Genomic DNA, 18,600 nt, shown 5'->3' with positions numbered 1-18,600 from the left:
CTTCCTCAAAATGAACATTATCCAGCAGTGAGGGCTGCCTGGAAATGAGCGCTAGAGAGCTGCCCAAAAATGGGGGGGGCACTGCCTGGGGGTGGGGGCAAGGGGGGGTGACCCCCTTACTAACTGCTGGTCCAGGAAACTGCATGAATAATATACCGGTCCATGATTCCACAAACTGTGAGAAGCACTGGCTTAAAGTACCCAGCCCTCCCCTCCTCCAAACCAGTCTGTGTCCAGCTACTGGGGATGTGGGGGGGCACCTCAGGGCCAGATTAAGGGCATTGTGAGAACCGTATACCAAGCCCATTATTACAATGTCTGGTATGGAGCTGGATGTCTTCTACGGACTCTGTTTTGGTCTTAGGTGCTCTGCAGAGACTTCCCCAGCCAGGGGTGCTTTAAGGCAATTTGTGTGCCCAGCCACAAGCCCCCCTCCCACGAGGCCACCCCCCAAACCTTCTTTGGTGGGCCCACCCCACCAAAGCTCTGCTTTAAAAAACAAAAAAAATCCCCAACGCTTAACACGTCCAAGGGTTGGCTGCGGTGGGGAGCAGAGCAGTCCTTCTCCCTTCTCCCCCCAGAGATAGCGGGTGGGAGCAGGAGCTATGCTACGCCCATCCGTTCAGGCCAGCATCTTTAAGCAACCGTGAGGTGCGCCTGCGCAGTTGAGAGATCATCGCAAGCCTATGGCGTCACGGGCTTGTGACGATCTCTCAACTGCGCAGGTGTGCCTCGCATTTGCTTAAAGACGCTGGCCCGAACCAATGGGCGTAGCATCACTCCTGCTCCCATGCCACCGGGGGAGGGGGGAGAGAAGGACTGCTGTTCCTCTTAACTCCCCCCCCCTCCAGCTACCCCTTGGCCGCCAGTAAGAGGTGGTTTGTTTTTTTGAGCGGAACTTTGGCACGGCGGGTGCAGGATGGCTGCCAGAAGGAGGGCTGTAGGAGAGCTGGTCTTGTGGTAGCAAGCATGACTTGTCCCATAGCTAAGCAGAGTCTGCCCTGGTTGCATATGAAAGGGAGACTTGATGTGTGAGATCTGTAAGATATTCCCCTCAGGGGATGGAGCCACTCTGGGAAGAGCAGAAGGTTTCAAGTTCCCTCCCTGGCTTCTCCAAGATAGGGCTGAGAGAGATTCCTGCCTGCAACCTTGGAGAAGCCACTGCCAGTTTGTGAAGACAATACTGACCTAGATAGACCAATGGTGACTCTGTATATGGCAGTTTCCTATGTTCCTAAGCCCCCTGCCCCAGCTCTTTGGAGGCTCTCCAAGACCTTGGAGGACCAGATCGGGTCCCCAAGGTCCGGGGGTTAGTGCACCTCTGCCCCAGCTGCTGCTGACTCACCACCCACCAGTTCCCCTTCCTTAAGCAAAGCCCCAAGAAAGGAGGTTGTAGGAACTGGGGATAGGGATTGCTACTTGAGGGACAGCAACCTCAACCAATCAAGTAAATGGAAAGTGGAGGATGCTCCTGTTGGGGCTCACACCGCCTTCAGCGCCCAGTAACTTTTAAAATCAGTTTTTCCTCGGCTGTTTACTTTGGTGTGATGTGAGATCCAGGTTTAGTAAGTGGGAGGAGAGAGAAAGAGAAACTATTTCAGTAAACAAAGGGGAGGATGGGAGGAAAATGAGACCTGTAATGTGTTTCGGTTTGCTGAATTCAGCTCACTCACAGAAGGGCTAGGGTGGGGAAGAGAGACCTGTGTTGTCTTTATGAGAGGGAGGGAGTGTGAGAAACACAGAAAGCAAGATGGGTCTGCTCACTGGTTTGGAATGATGAGAGAACTCTGAGAGGCAGGGTAACTGAAGACTGTGATAAGAACTCCAGCTGGTTTCCTCCCTAAAATGGCTTATATTCCAATACAGGAACTCTGTTCAGACATTATTATTATTATTAATTACATTTATATCCCGCTCTTCCTCCAAGGAGCCCAGAGCAGTGTACTACATACTTGAGTTTCTCTTTCAGACATTACACATGGTGTCAGTACACACATATATGCTTTTGGGTGAATAATTATACATGAGTTCATTTTAGAAGTAAACCTTGTACAGGTCCCCTCAAAAGCACAGAACAGGAAATATAATAGTCATGTGTTGAACAAAATGTGAGGTCTGAATAGACCTGTCTGTGCATACAATGATTTTATATGTGTTGAACATAACATGTGAATAGGACTTGTGTTATGAGAGAGATATTTGTCCGTTTGTCTGAGAGTGGGCAGATTTGGATAGGTTTTTTTCCTAATTTCCATCTTGTACCTAGCAACTGTTACCATGCTTACCTCACTAAGCAACATAAAGGAACATAGACCATAGTTAACTAAGCCTTTCGTCACTAAAAGTCAGTTCTTCACAGCTGTGCTTTGCATGCAGGTAATTCAGTCCCCAGCAACTCTAGTAAAAGGATCCTGCCAGCAAGGTTTGTAAGTCCTGTGCAGGGAACCCTGAGGAGATGCTGCCACTCAAGAGTGGACAATAGTTAGCTTCCAAGCTTTTAATGTTGTTCTCATACAGAATTGGGTTTCCCCCGCTGTTTGACCTTCTGAAAAGCTGTCCATTTGCCCCTTATTACAGGCTCTCTTTCAGTTGCTGTATTTATTGCATTTATTTATATACTGCTCCATATAAAAACTCTGGGTGGTTTACAAATTAAAACACAACAAAGCTTTGCAAAAAGGTAAAATCAGTTACATTCTGAAAGCAGCTTGGATCAGCCACTATAACCATTCGGGGCGTTCTCAGTAGTGAAGTTCTCACTATGGAGCACAGTTCTGCTGCAATCGATACTGCCTGTCCACTCTCTTATAACACAGGGGTGCCTGTACATGAGTCTCCAGATGTTGTTGGACTACAATCCCCATCATCCTCAGCCACAATGACCACAGACTCAGGATGATAGAAGTTGTAGTCCAACACCACCCAGGGACCCACATTTGAGAAGCCCTCCTCTTTGTAACATATCTGAGAAAATGTAGTTTTCCAATCAGCCTGAATGCTAATCAGAAACATAGCTGCATGCTGCCAGAGTCCCCTGATGATTCCCAAATCAGGTCAGTTAAGGTACCGCTCAAACCAAGAGGAATCAGTCTAGTGCCAGAAGGCAGCCACTGCATGCAAACTTGGCTTGCATCCTATGTGGGTTTTGGGAAAAGGTTAAACATTTGTTTAAAATCACCCACTTGCTCATTTCTTTTGTGGGCTGGGCAATAGGTCGCACCCATCATGCTCTACCACACAACTCACTATGGTATCCCTAGGAGCTACCAATGGGGAACGATGAGCTGTTTCGAGTTTCCCCATTGTTCCCTCTGGATAGCCCAGCAGGGGGAGGTTGGCCTTTAGGAAGACCAGCCGCTCCACCAAATCAGCCTCCAAGCGTGAGCGATGGGGTGTCACCACATCCTCAGCCATGGAGAACACCCTCTCGCTCTGGACAGTGCTGGGCGGGCATGAGAGGAACCGCCTGGCAACTGTGGCCAAGTCTGGCCAGACTTGGTGATGCGTTGCCCAAAACTGGATCGGCTCCATCTCCAGGTCTGCTACTGGCTCCTGCAGGTACTGCAGAACACTCTGCTCAGCATTGCTAAAGGGCTCCATGGGCTCCTCCTGTAACCCTGGCAAGACGCCAAGGGACCTCTGTTTGAACCACCGAGTGGAATGTTGAGGTGGAACTACCGGCTCTGCCGACCCTGCCAGGGACACCATGCTGCTGGACCCGGAGGTGGTGGTGGTGCTGCTGCTGCTAGGGGTGGACTGTGCACTAGCAGTAGGCACTCCAGCACCCTCCTCCTGGCTGCGCCCCAGCCTCCTCTCTTGGGCTTGCCTAACCTCTTCAACCAGGAGGGCCCTCCACCTGGGCAGCTGGTCAGGGGTGACAGCTTTGCCCTTCATTCTGGGGTCACATAGGCAGGACAAAACATGTGCTGCTGATTCACCCAAGGGTGTGCTGAGCCGATCCACCACTCCAGTCCTCAGCCGACCTGCCAAGGCGATTGCTTCCTCAGTGTTCAGCGTGGACTGGAGCTCACCCATCGTCTTCTCGAGGAGAAGAGCCGCGGGCAAAGCCTGGCTCAACGTTGCGGCCTCGGCACACAAACTGTTTGTGGCAACAAAGAATGGCTCGAGAGTCAAGACAACCTCAGAAACGAGCACCCAGTCCTGGGTGGATAGGTCACACACTTCCAAGCCATTTCTCTTTGCCAGGCCATGGATGGCCGGCTCTTGCTCCTGCAGGCGCTGGAGCAAGAGAAAGGTGGAGTTCCACCGGGTCGGAACATCCTGAGGGATCAGGTGTTCAGGTAGGCCCAGCTCAACTTGCCTCTCCTTCAGCTTCCGCCTACCCTTTTTGCTCCGGTGGAAGAAAGCTGCAATCCTGCGGCACCTGTCTACAAGAGTAGCCATGGCAGAAGCAGACTGGTGCTCAGCACCTTCAGCAGGGATGCCTCGCCTGGCCTTAGCCCCAGAAAGGCCAAGTGCATCCCGCACAACCAGGTTCAGAGTGTGCGCCACACAACGGATGGACACAAACTGAAGCTGCTCAGCTGCCTTCACTATGTTCAGACCATTGTCAGTCACTATGAACCCTCGGTGAAGGTTTGGCTGCCCGGAAAGCCATCCCTCCACCTGGCGATCCATGGCTGCTGACAGCTCATCTGCCGTATGGTTAGAGTCCACCACCTCCATATGCAACAGAGCGCACCTGTGCTTGGCTCCATGGGAAGGGCTGGCCACATCTCCAGCAGAAGACGTCCCCTCACTCTCTTGCCCCCACCAGTGCGCCGTGAGGGACAGGAAAGAGGCATGCAGCCCACTGCTGCTGGTCCACAGATCAGCAGTGAAATGCACACTTGTGTCAGGCGCTGCTGCATGCAGCAGCCCCGACACAGCCTCCCTGCATGCCCGGTACAGGGAGGGCACCACCCACCTGCTGAAGGTGGTGCGAGAGGGGATTTCATAATTGGGGGCAAGCAGTAGGAGCAGCCGGCGGAAGCCAACGTTCTCCACCACCTGGAATGGCTGGTCGTCTAAAGCAATCATCTCTGCAATGGCCCGAGTGATGAGATGAGGCTCTGGGTGACCAGACTGCTTGCCCACTGGCTGCACCCCCTGCGCCACTAGCAACTTCCCCTGCTTGAGAGCAGGAGCCTTGCTGCTGCTAACTGAAGGCACACTAGGCCTAGCACTGCCAACAGGAGCAAGGATCTCCGAATGATGCCGATGCAGATGCCTCAGCATCCCTGACGTTGAAAGATGCTTGGGGTCCTTCCCCCTGCTGACCTGTTTGCTGCAGTGGGTACAGGTAGCATGTGTAGGGTCACCAGGGCAGATCTCAAAGTGGTCCCACACAATGCTGCCATCAGAGCCGGTCCGGCTCCGTTTAGGTGGTGGTGGTACTGGGTCTGCTGGTTCCTTCGGGGGGGCGCCACCACCACCACCACTGCCCGCGGTCTGGGGCCAAGAAGGTCCAGGAAGCGAAATCAGTTCCTCCTGCTCCTCCTTAATATCAGAATGGGAGGTTAAACTGATAAGGGGGATTGGGGAGGATGGTGAGACTGATCTGGCTGGGCCAGTAGCAGCCGACACAATCACCGCTTCTACTGTCACAGGAAGATCTTCTTCCCTGAAATTATTTCCACATGCGAGGCAATGAAAAGGTCTCTCCCCCATATGAGTTTTCAGGTGGCTCTTCATGCTTGGTTTCCAACAGAAGCTTTCCCCACACATGGGACACTTGCTGCTTTCCTTTCCCTTGTCTATTTTTTCTTGGACTAAGAGTTCCTGGAAGTTGTTGCGCTGGGAAGCAGAAGATTCCTCCACCCATCTCTCTCTTGCTTCAGTTGTCTTGCTCTGCGGGCTCTCTTCCTTATAGTTAGCTCTCTCCAATAATGGTCTGTGTGGTTCTTCCTCAGTCTCACTCTTCCACCCATCACCTGTTGGAATAAAAATAAAAAACCTGATATATGCCTAAGGAAGAAATAGAGCTTCAGACCAGGAAACAATCCCACCAACTGAGCAAAGAGGCAACTTTTAAAGTGATGACTCTCTTATATTTGGTAGGGAGAAAGTCCCTATCCCTGTCCAACCTCAGCAGTGTCTTTCCAATGGCTGTTGCTTAAAGAGAGTGTCTGTGTGCGTGTGTGTCTGCGCGCATGCGTGCACTTTAGACTGCAAGTCCTTTACGGACAGGGAATCTTTTTCTCATTTCTTTTTCTGTGTAAAATACTTTGAACTTTTTTTTTGTTGAAAAGAGATAATAATCCCAATTATCTGCTACTGTGAGTGATAGCCATAGAGGAGAAGATCCTGACACATATTGAACAGCCTCTATTGATTTGCATAAACTGAATGTTGGACTTGTTCCCAGGATGGCCAGAAAGTTCACTGGGTTGGCTTGGGATAGTCACTACCTTTCAGCCTTATTTACCCCACAGTCTTGTTGTGCAAATAAATTGAACAATGCCATTCAAGCTGCTCTGACCTTGTTGGAGAAAGGGCAGGATACTAATTTGAGGGGAATATTTATTTTTATTTATTTTTTAAAGGCGCAGGTCCACAGCTTAGAGGCCAAGCACAAGCTTGGGATGTAGAACGTCCCAGATTTAGTCCCTGGAATTTGGTAGCAGAGCTTGAAAATCCCAGGCATGCGCCTTGGAGAGATGCTGTCAGCCAGAAGTAAATGGCAGCTTCCAATGTAAACTATGCTGAATAAATTCTGGGACTGCATGGACATTTGGATATAAGAAATATGTCATTTTGTTCTCCATTATAATCAGAGAATTAACATGAACCCAAACCCAAAAATCAGTTCAGAGAGGCTTTTTCAGTGAGCTGGAAGTGAACCCAAACCTAAAGTTTTCTGATTGCCTTGAACTTCACTGGAACCAAGCCCCTAAAACACTAAATGAAATTTGGTTCAAAACAATTGGTTCAGTAAACTGTTCTCGATTGATGCTTTGTTTTCTTGGTTTTCTTTCACTTTGCTGTATGTAATTTGCTCATAAAACCCCTTTTGAAAATTCAAAATTAAATGCTTTAAACAATTAAGAACAATGGTTGCCATCCAGACTAATGTCAAACTGGCAAGGAGAGGTCATTTTCACCAATCTCCCCTTCTCCCTGCAGCTGCTTGTGCCTCCCAAATGTATGTCCCCATGGGTTGCTAACTTGCCTCTGGACTGGTCCGATCATGGGGCGGTTCACAGTTCGAACGCTGGGGTGGGGGTTCCTTTAAGGGCGGGGGGAGGGTGTACTTACCCCTCCTGCCGCTTTTCCCCCACTGGCGCGCGGTTTTTTTGTAAGCATTTGGGGCGGCAGGATACCTCCCTGCTGCCCCTTCCCCCTCTCGGCAGTAAAAGGCTTCAGAAAGCCTTTTGTGCGTGTGCGCGTGCAAAAAGCTTTCTGAAGCCTTTTGCTGCCGAGAGGGGAAAGGGGCGGCAGGGAGGTATCCTGCCGCCCCAAATGCTTACAAAAATGCACGCCGGCGGGGGGAAAGCGGCGAGAGGGGTAAGTACACCCTCCCCCTGCCCTTAAAGGAACCCCCACCCCAGTGCCGGTCCGCAGCTCCGTGCACATCCCTATTCCACATAGCTTTGCACACTCCAACTGAAGGCTTCCAGGGGTCTTGAAGCCTTCTATCTGGACTCTCTCCAGGCCTCTGGACTCTAGCCATAACTCCTCTTCCTCTTCTAGGTGAGCCTTCTTAGAAGGTAAGGCTTCTCTCTCCTAGGCGAGTCCCAGCATGGTCCCAATCCTCAGCCGCTCCTACCTCCATAGTGATCAGCTCCCTTTGCCTGCCCTGCCTCCTCTAACTCTGGCTTGGTCGTTCTGCCTTCAGCCTTCTTCCTCAGGACAGTGTTTCCTCTCGCAGCCCTTTATATAGCCCTCTCCCCAGTGAAACTTCCAAGGCCTCTAAACCAATCCCTGAGAAGATTCTGTCCAGCCACCTTTTGACCAATGGCAGTGTTTGGAATGTTGGGCAACTACCCCGTCCTCGGAAGGGGGTAGGGATGTGCCCGAACCGGTTCGGAGGCCATGCTGGAGGCCTCCGAACCGGTCCAGTTCCAAGCCGGTCCGGCGGCTCGGCACAGAGGGGGGTTGTAGCTTTAAGGGCAGGGGGGGGTAGTACCTACCCCCCCCGCCGCTCTTCCCCCTCCGGTGCTGTGGTTTTTGTAAAAGTTTCTGGGGCGGCAGCGTTCCTCCCTGCCGCCCCTGGCCCAGTCGTTAGCCTTCCAGTGCTCAAGTACGCTACACGCATGCGCCCGTTCCGGCGTGCGTGCGCACTCGCCGCCGCCGCACGTGCTCCGTACACATCACACACCGACGTGTACGGAGCGCACACGTGGCGGCGGCGAGTGCGCACGCGCGCCGGAACGGGCGCATGCGTGTAGCGTACTTGAGCACTGGAAGGCTAACAACGGGGCCAGGGGCGGCAGGGAGGAACGCTGCCGCCCCAGAAACTTTTACAAAAACCACAGCGCTGGAGTGGGAAGAGTGGCGGGGCGGGGGGGAAGTACTACCCTCCCGCCCTTAAAGCTACAACCCCCCCGCCCCGTGCCCATCCGGACCGGTTCGGAGGCATGCACATCCCTAGAAGGGGGTTTTCAATCCTCTGTCCCCATCTCTTTGAATGCGCTTCTGCTTCAAGCTTTCAGCCTTTCCTCCATTCCTCTAGCAACCAAAATGGCTGCCTAGTAACCCAAGTAAATAATCACTCCTATAGAGAGGACTCCCTCTACACAGTTCCCAGTTCCATACAGAAACATTCTTATACAAGGCCTCCTTAGTCAGGCAGACGTTAACTTCTCTGTTCAGTAAACAACATCACACAAGACCACACAGAAAGCTTATCCTCCACGTGGGCAGGGAGGTTATGAAGAACTTGGATTAGTTTCTGAAAAGTGTGAGTGTGTTTCACCACACACACTGAACTGCTTGGACAAAGGAAGCAAAAAATGGCTGTACCCCCAAATTCTGGAAATATAAAATCTGTAAGTTTACTAAGTGTGGTCCCCAGCACCTATTCAAAACTCAAAAGGTCCCTTCCAGATTTTATATCTCCAGAATATGAGGGAACCACCATTTTTGCTTCCTTTTCCTCCCAAGCAGCCCTTGGCATTACTCTGATCCAGAGGCTCCCAGATGGGAGTTGTTGTTCAACCACAATTCCCATCATCCTCTGCCATGATGGCCCCTTCCCTAATTAAAAGGGTAGTTAAGGTGACGTGGGGGGGTAATTCTCCTGGGGGATGTAAAACTTCATGAATGGCCTTCATAAGCTACCAAGTTGGCAGCTTTGAAAGAAGCCAAGAGAGACACATTTTTTCTGGCCTAGGGAGGGGCACCCAAGATGTCATCCTGCCCAGTTTCCTAATGATTTCTCCACCACATTATCTGTTGCATCTAAGTTGTTTCCACTCCACCACAAAGAAGAGATGACTTAGTACAGATTTCCAATGCAATTCAACTCACTGTGACAGGGATAAAGGCTGCTGAAAGAGGATCTATGCTTTTAAGATGTCATTCTTTTATATGCATTCTGACATCCTGTTACTCATGTGGAAGAAATATTCTCCACTGCTTTAAGTAACCATCCAAACGAGAAGTTCATAAATATAAAGGCTACTTACAGGTTGCAACTAAACCTGTGTTTCAACGCCAGTTGATCTATTTTGGGAGAGGCTGTAGAGAAGCAAATAACAACAAAGCAAGCCAAGGATTTCAGGCATGCTTGAGTTTTACCAAGCTGAAGTTTGCCCTGCGATTCCTTACCCCATGGGATGGCACTTCCATCACCCTCTTCCACAATCCACCTGAACAGTGGTCTCTGGTTGGTGCCCGATGGAGCCTCCTCTGCATCGGGGAGGTCAGTGGCCACTTCAGACTTCACCTGCACCTGAACAGCAGTGAGAATCCCAGACAAGGAAAAGGATTCAAGAGAGAATAAGTGGGATGTGCAATAAAATGTTGTATCACTCCAACCCTAAGGCTCATCTGCAGGACATGCTATAGTGTCAAAGACTCAAGTAGGCCAATTCTCTCCTCCTCCCTCAGCTCAGGGGGGCCACTTACAATACTCATCAGCCTACATTGCCCCCGCCGCCACTTTCCTTTCCTTTTGATTTACAAATGTATCTTTCTGCGTACCTAGGGAACCCAAATATGTAGAAACTACTACTTATTTAGTGGTTGCCTTGTTTTGCTTTCCAGCTGATACTTGACCCCCTATACAATTACACTTGACCCCCATATATTAATTTGCTATTCGTGTATACAAGGACAGATATTGCACCATGTCCCTGGTGTGCAAGTGTTCCCTGAGCCTGTGGCTGAGCATGGCATTAAAAAATGAGCAATAAAGACAGGAGTGCCTGCTGTGACTTAGGTCTTATTTCAAATGCAATGTTTTTTCTTTCCTGTGTTCTGGGTATTTTTGTGAGGGTGCAGGGATGGAGGGAAGACTGGTGCTCAGTCCCAGCTCCTTTACAACCCCCTTTCCTACTTTTTGTTTGAGCCCTCCTCCCTGCCCTATGCCATAGAGATGCAATATCTTTGCCTACCTGTTTGCTCACAAACATTCCACTCCATTGAATTATATTGGGGCAGTTTTGGGGGAGGTTGCCCCCTTGGGTTTTCTTTTCTTCAGATTTTTTAAACATCAACATATCTGCAGGTCACCCTGAGTCTGCTAGTACCTCCAAGTTTCCCACAAGCACTCCGGCTGGGATCCCAAATGTCAAAACTTTCGGAAATAGTACGTTTCCAAAATATACAAGGAAAGGCTTGGGTGGGGCTGGAGTTGGGACATGCACTCCTTGAGCAATTTCCAGAAAAATTTGGCAAAAAGGAAGGAATTCTAGGATGTTGCTGTTCATATTCATATTCACCTGCACCTGAACAGCAGTGAAAATCCCAGACAAGGAAAAGGATTCAAGAGCTCAGCTTCTCAAAACTTGTTTTTAAATTGCTCTGATTATTTAATTGTTGTTTTATGATGTTTTTAATTGTTAATCATTGTTTTTATGCTTTATAATTTTTGTTTTAATTATTAACTGATTTTAATGGTGTTTTAATGTAAAGCCTGAGCCTTTTGGAAGGGCGGTATAAAAGTTTTAATAATAAATAAATAAAATAATTCTCAGCCTGTTGAAGCTACCAGGATAAGACATACTCACTTGCTGCTCTTCTTGGTTCTTGTCCTCTGCTTGATTCAACAGGAAAACTTCTGCTAGGGCCACTGCCTGGGAACAAGTTTGTGGTCCACATTCTCTGACCCAGTTCTCGATTTCCGGAGGCAAGATAGTTAGGAACTGCTCCAGAATCACCATGTCTGGAATCGGAGTTTTTACATGCCGCTCTGGCTTCAGCCACTGATGGCAAAGATCACGAAGTCTGTTGCAAACCTCTTGAGGCCCCTCAGCCTCCTGGTTGCAGAACTGCCACAAATGCCGACGCTGTGCCTCTGAGCTGATGGGGTCCTCACTCAGGATCGTCTGCACAGCTTTCCCCCAGAATTCCCCTTTGCTCCCAGCCTGGATGACATGAAGGCCCCTTCTTGCTTCACAGCCAGCCGAGTCTTGTTTTTCCATCTCCATTGCTCACTCCAAGGCAGCCTCCAGTGGGGTCCCCTTGTTCTCCTAACAGATGTTTAAGGCAGAAACGGCTGTAATTGGTGGGGCTACAAAGTCCTACGAAGCCAAGGCACTGTTCTTTAAGTGAAGAGAAGACATGTCTGTGGCTTATAGAAGTAAAGAGTTTTTTTCTGCTCCTTCCTTCATATTAGAACAGGTTCATCCAATGAAAATGACTGGCAAGAGACGCAGGACAGACAAAATGAAGGACTTGCACATGTAACATATTACTAATTTATCAATTCTGCTTTCACAAGATGTGACTATAGCTACTAGCCTAGATGGCATTAAAAGGAGATTGGACAAAATTAATGGAGAACATGTTCATTAATTGCAACTAGTCACAATGGATAAACACAATAATTTGTTAATATTCACAGATCAGGTTGCTGATGCACAGGAGCAGAAACTGCTAAGAAGTTGGCAATTCAGTTGCAAAGGAAATCCACTCAGTCCTTTGGAGTTGCCCTTGGGGGCGGGATTGGGCTGAATTATCTCCCAGGAACCTTTCACTCTGTGATTATTATACTGTAGCTTTTACAGGGGCATTCACAGTGCATATGTTACACCATATTTATCAAATCTGTTCTGATGGTTTTTATATATATCATCTTTTATCAGACCATGACGACAAGATTTCTTCTGTAGTCGCCAAGTTTAGCTTAATTGCTAGTAGAATTCTTAAGACCATGTTATGTAGACGAATGGTTGAATACTACTATCTACTGAAGATAGTTATAATCTGAGTTGAGTTTTTTCTTTCTAATGTTTTTATGAATTTTATGTATCTGTATTTTTTTAGTCATCACCTTAAGCGGTGCAGTGGGGAAATGCTTGACTAATAAGCAGAAGGTTGCCGGTTCAAAGCCCCACTGGTATGTTTCCCAGACTATGGGAAACACCTATATCAGGCAGCAGCAATATAGGAAGATGCTGAAAGACATCATCTCATATTGCGCAGGAGACAATGGTAACTGCCCCCCCTTGTGTTCTACCTTGTATTTGGTATTCTACCAAAAGAAAAACCACAGGGCTCTGTGGACGCCAGGAGTCAAAACTGATTTGAAGGCACATTTTACCTTTATTTTTCTGGTCAGTGAGCAAAAACAAACTACTGCTACTGCACTCTGCGATTATAGCAAGTAGAAGCGCTAACTAGTGGTAAAACCAGTTGGACATGTTTACAAATTAAATGGCATGCTAATTGACCTGTGTGGGATTTCAGCCATTTTGTGGCTGAAACTCTTTTGCCTGGATGCAGCTTCAAAGTATGTGTATATATAACACTGAGTCTAGCAAAGTAGGTCTTCGTTTCTTGCAATTCTCCTGCCTTGTCTATGAGATGGGAGAGACCATAGGAAGCTGCCTTCTACAGAGTCAGACCACTGGTCCACCTAGACCAGCCTTGTCTGCTCTACACTGACTTGGTGGCAGCAGCTCAATGGGGAGGCAAGGGGGCATCAGATTGGATCTCACAGCCCCTGAAGATTTGAATCCACCCCCCTCCCCTTTTAAGTTCTAGGAAACTGCGGAAGTTGCAGGCAACTGATACTTTCTTTAACCATCACACACACACACACACACCCATTCCCCATAGGCCTACCTATTACTCTGCAGGGGAGTTTCCTTCCTCAGGGGCAGAGAAACAAGCAGCAGGAACTTGTGGTAGCTTAGAGGGGGGACAGAAGCAAAACAGGGCAGCAGCCACAGAAGCCAGGAAGGGGGCATTGGCCGTCCAGTCCCGGCCACCAAAAGCAGCAGCAGCAGCAAGCAGGCAGGCAGCCTTTCTCCTCCACTTGGCAGCTCACGCTCCACTCACCCCCCCAGGCTGGCTGTTGCACTGCCTGCTCCCCCCACAAGCAGGCTGGCAGCCGGGCCAGCGATGCACGCCCCCTCCCCTTCCAATAATGATCAGCAATTCAAGGAAAGGCGCGCTTAGCTTCCTCTCCCAACACCCTAAGCGGCAAGAAGAAGGCGGAGGCCCACGTGACGCGCATGGGCCAATAGGCAGGATTTCAGTGGGGGAGGGGGTGCAGCTGTTTGGAGTGAGCCGCACTCCTAAGTTCAGGCGCGGGGGGGGGGGGCGGGGACTGGGCGGCCCTTAGAACCAGGAGGGGAAAGCCTCGGAGGGGCGCTTTGTGAATTGAAGCCCGTCCGGGGTCAAATGGCTCCGGAGGCTGGAGCTTCCCCCCCTCCGCCCCCATTTCGCCCCTGGGGGCGGGAGCGGGGGAAAGAAGAAGCGTAGCAGCGGCAACCAGCCCAAAAGGGATGCTTCCGCTTCGGCGGGGGTGTGGGAGCTTTCTCCTTTTTTTTTGGTAGCAGCACCAAAATGGGGAGGGGCTCTTTTTCTCCACCCCCGGGGCAGCAAGCAGCCCCCATAGACACACTCACCCCGACAGCCGTGCCTAGGCATCTTAAATGGAAGAGGTGAATATGAGCCAGCAGTGTGATGCAGCTGCTAAAAAGGCAAATGCGATCTTAGGCTGCATTAACAGAAGCATAGTGTCAGACTCCAGATCATAAGAAGAAGCAATATAATTCCACTCTATTCTGAGTTGGCCAGGCCTCATTCGGAATACTGTATCCCTTTACAGACCCCACGTTTTTAAGAAGCTCAAGAAACCTTGGTGCCTGAGGCTCAAGAAACTTTGCTCAAAGTTTCTTGAGCAACTCACGGCTCAAACTACTGCCTGAGGCACAGAAAAGGATGACCACATTTACTTCATGTTCATACAGCAGAATTAAGAGGCAAACCTTTTCATGGACTGCACTACTTAAATGTGCCCTCGTATCAGAATATTAACAGAAAAGTAGCATGTCAGGGAGAAGAGTTCAACCCAGCATTCTTTGTGACATGGTATCTTTCTATTTGTTTGTAATTGGGTTTGTGTTGGGTGGGGGAGGATGTTCAAATATGCAACCCTACCCTAGCTTGGAATGGTGCGATCCATGTTACAGCTCTTAGTGCTGGGTTTCTGCGAATTTGCCCCTGCTTCAATAGCCCTTTGTTATTGTTAGAAGATAGAAATCACCAAACTTGCCAATACATAGGAATCCCCAAAACAGAGGAAGACAGCTTCCTGTGTTCAATACCTTCCAGCACTGCACTGCTGAAAATAGGGGCATACTTGCTTACTGTCTTTCATAATGCAAAAACAACTAAATTGTGTAGTACCTTAACATGCTTTTTTGCACTGGAATAAGTTACAACGTTATAAGAAAACACCTCCCCCAGACACAAATAATACATTTCCTATCCTGTGGCTTTGAGGTTCACCTTTAAAATGGACTCGTGTATAGTTATTGACACAAAAACATATAAATTTTGGTGGTGCCTGCAGTGCTGCCAAAAAAAGAGAGGGGCCCCACAAGCCTTATTTTGCAGTAGGCCCCCAAATCCCTTCAACTGGCCTTGCAAGGAAGGGGGTGGGACAGGAACAGACTGTCAAAAGTCACAGCCCTACCTTCCCATTTTAAAGTTGGGGTAACCTGGTACCCCTATATTTGGATCACAAGGCTTGGTTAAGCAGTCCCCAGGAGAAAAGTCAGCCACAGATTTAAAGGTCCAAATAAAGATATATTTTATTGATTATAATGAAGAGGCATGACATTTAAGAATACACGTGAGTGTTCTCACATCACATAAGACACACTAGATGGTAACGGTGTCTAGGCACTAAAAATAAACCTTTGTTGTATAACGAGCGAATTATCTAATATGTATGTAACTACCTAGGTAATGAATAAACAGCTAAGCAATCAGCTAACAAAACTAAGTCAAAGTATCTAAATCACTAACCAAGACTAAATCTTATAGAGGACAGAGGAAGAACGAAGCAAAGAAATAAGATTAAGGGTAGTAACCAGGGCTCGAGAATAATCAGTGTCAGAGAAGGGATCAGGGGGAAAGTGGGTGAGGTGAACCCTCACCCCAACCCAGAAAGCAAGAGACCATAATAACTGCAGATGAATATAACTCAACCTTTGAAAAATGATTAACTATGGAAGCAAAGAAACAGTGTCACGGATTAGGTGCAAAAAAGTGTCAGAGAGGAAGGGACAATGACAAGGATTAAGTGACAGAGTCAGAGGCCAAGGAAATCTAGCAGATTAAAAGGGGGCAGAGAGACAGAGAAAAAAGAGGCTTTCATGGAAAGGGAGGGGGAGTACATCCCTAGTTAGCTAAGGGACAGGCTGAAGATAGGTAGAGGAGGCAGGGTCAGAGTTCTTCTCCTAATCAAAGTTAATTCCTAATCAAGGCTAATTCGTATTAGAGTTGGAGGACAAAAGCAAAAGGGAAAAGGTGGGGAGAAGCAATCAAGGCCGAAGAGCAATCAGTGTCAGAGAAGAAACAAGGGAAATAAAGAGCACTCAGTGTAGAGGGGGCGAAATGAAGCAGAGTAATTGAGCAGAAGCTCAGCAATTGACTAGACAATGCTAATCAATGAATTAAGCTGCTAAGGCATTAACTCCTATGAAGAACAAACAAGTAAAGCAATGAGGAAAGGGGGGGAGAGGGAGAAGAGAGAGAGAGATTGCAAGCACGGAGGTTACAACCAGGACCCAGGGAGCAGAAAAAGAAAGAGAAGCAGATAGACTTGGCCAATTAAGGAAGCAATGAGAGGTTGCGGTGGGGGGGCAGACCTGTTAGACCAGGCCTGCTCAACTTAGGCCCCCCAGCTGTTTTCGGACTACAAGTTCCATAATCAACTCCCACAGCCCAGAGCCATTTGGATGGGGCGGTAGATAAATGTAACAAATAAATAAATAATAATCCCCAGCCACAGTGGCCAATAACCAGGGACTGTGGGAATTGTAGGCCAACATCTGCAGGAGGGGCCGAAGTTGAGCAGTGTTAGACGAACAAGGAAAGACTGGGGAGAAATAGAACTAGACCACTGGAGGACTGCTGAGCTGTTCTCGGGTGAGGCTGTGTGAATGGAGGGGAAGCATTATGTTCTGAAAGCAAGATCTGCGAAGGTGGCTGTTGCCAGGGGAGGGGGGGACCATCTGGGAAATGGGTGGCTGGAGCAGAATTGAGGTGGGTTAAACTGCTGGATCCCACTGTGGATGGGTTCTGAAGACTGACATGGCTAAGACTGGAAAAGAAACCAGAAGGAAACTCTTCTCAGGGGGCTTTGGTTGGAATTTACCTATGGTTGGGTACTGTAACAGCTTAAAAACCCCTGCCTTCTGAGGCCCAACCTTTGGGATCAGAGACTCCCACTTTGTCCTGGGGAGAAGCTAGCTGCCCTCCCCTCAGCTGCCCTCCCCATGGGACAAAGATAGATCTCTTTCCCACTATTCTAGTGAGATGGATCTAGGCCTGGGCTGGTTGAAACCTTAAAAATTTAGACACACACATTCATATACTTTCAAGCATACTTGTGATGGGAAGGGAAATTAAGAAAAATCATAGTTACCTATCCAGGTGAGATGTACGGAAGCCGGGTCCTCAGTAGAACAAAAATGCTGTGTGCTGCCAGGATAAGAGAGAGTGGGGCTTGGAAGTCCCGTTTTGATAGCTTCGAAGGAATGTGCTTAGTGCTCATGCGAGTCACTAAACACTTCAATATGTTTCTTGTGTCAGAGAACAGAAAGGAAAGGATTACAAGTTGCCAGTGGGGATGAGTCCGAACTGGTTCAGCGCCTCCCTAGGAAAGCGCCAAACCGGCTTGGCCAGCTGCATCCGAACCAGTTCGGCAAGGCGTGGATTGGTTCTTTTAAAAACAGGGAAGCAGGTCCTTACTTGCTCCTCCACCGCTTTTCCGGGTGATCACCACCCCACCCACAGCTGCCACAGCCAGTTCAGGCACATCTCTAGTCGCCACACCAGACAGAAAACAGGCTTATCTTGATGACAAAAAATACAAAATACTGGCGTTAGGAACATAGGAAGCTGCTTTCTACTGATTCATACCCTAGGTTCATCCAGCTCAGTTCAGTTCAGTTCAGTTTGTTTATTTACGGTCACAGACCAAATATTCATCTAGCTCTGTATTGTCTACACAGACTGGCAGCGGCTTCTCCAAGGTTGCAGGCAGGAATCTCTCGCAGCCCTATCTTGGAAAATATGCATATACTTGCATATACTTCATAACCTTGTGGGTTTCCAAATCCTTGTGTGTTTATCTTTGTAGATATATCATGTACAAACAACCACTTTGTATATAGTTGTGCTCTGGCAATGTACTGTATGCTTTGGTAGTTTGTTGGTTCAATAAAAAAAAATCTTGTCCTATTAAAAAAAAAATTAAAAAAAAAAATCTTGTCCTATCTTGGAGAAGCCAGGGAGGGGACTTGAAACCTTTAGATACTCTTCGCAGAATGGCTCCATCCCCTGAGGGGAATATCTTCCAGTGCTCACACATCAAGTCTCCCATTCATATGCAATCAAGGCAGACCCTGCTTAGCTGAGGGGACAAGTCATGCTTGCTACCACAAGACCAGCTCTCCTCTCTTAATAACAGTTGGGCAGTTATCTCCTAAGAAGGGATTATTGGTTTAGCCATCATGGTTAATGGGCAATCCAGTAAGGAAACAAAGAGGGCAGGTATGGACAAAAAGAACTTCCAGAAAGTGCTAGAAAACCTATGCACCATAGGGAGAGGCTGACCAAAGAGCCAATCTCCCTGGGACAATCGAATAGATCCAAGAAGAAACTGGGACATTTAGATACTTGAATGCAGGAATGTGGGAAGTGTTGCCGACTTGCTCTGGAGGGGTCTGAGCAATGGAGACAGCATCTGAGGGAAGTCTCAAGCTGTTGGGAATGAACCCTGCAGTCAGCCTGATTTTATTATTATTACATTTTTATTATTACATTTTATATCCCGCTCTTCCTCCAAGGAGCCCAGAGCGGTGTACTACATACTTGAGTTTCTCTTTTACAACAACCCTGTGAAGTAGGTTAGGCTGAGAGAGAAGTGACTGGCCCAGAGTCACCCAGCAAGTCTCATGGCTGAATGGA

General features: G+C 48.5%; 1 protein-coding gene across 3 annotated transcripts; it reads right to left on the bottom strand.

Moving 5' to 3' along the window:
* Positions 1-2,589: 2,589 nt before the first annotated feature.
* LOC128347424 (zinc finger BED domain-containing protein 4-like) lies at positions 2,590-17,126 on the bottom strand. 3 transcript variants are annotated; one of them, XM_053302038.1, is made up of 4 exons: positions 17,054-17,126; positions 11,175-11,806; positions 9,772-9,895; positions 2,590-5,933 (listed from the first exon to the last, which is right to left on the bottom strand). In XM_053302038.1, exons 2-4 carry the CDS (start codon positions 11,592-11,594, stop codon positions 3,187-3,189), a joined length of 3,291 nt encoding a protein of 1,096 aa, XP_053158013.1. In that variant the 5' UTR covers positions 11,595-11,806; positions 17,054-17,126; the 3' UTR covers positions 2,590-3,186. The 3 variants fall into 3 exon arrangements, with proteins under 3 accessions (XP_053158013.1, XP_053158012.1, XP_053158014.1); XM_053302037.1 differs by lacking the exon at positions 17,054-17,126 and adding an exon at positions 13,234-13,573; XM_053302039.1 differs by lacking the exon at positions 17,054-17,126 and adding an exon at positions 13,234-13,573 and having other exon boundaries at positions 11,175-11,708.
* Between the last annotated feature and the right edge of the window lie 1,474 nt (positions 17,127-18,600).

Source organism: Hemicordylus capensis, chromosome 2 (assembly GCF_027244095.1).
Source record: "Hemicordylus capensis ecotype Gifberg chromosome 2, rHemCap1.1.pri, whole genome shotgun sequence".
NCBI lineage: Eukaryota > Metazoa > Chordata > Lepidosauria > Squamata > Cordylidae > Hemicordylus > Hemicordylus capensis.
Note: the sequence above shows the minus strand (reverse complement) of the source record. Positions and strands in the feature narration are given on the sequence as shown.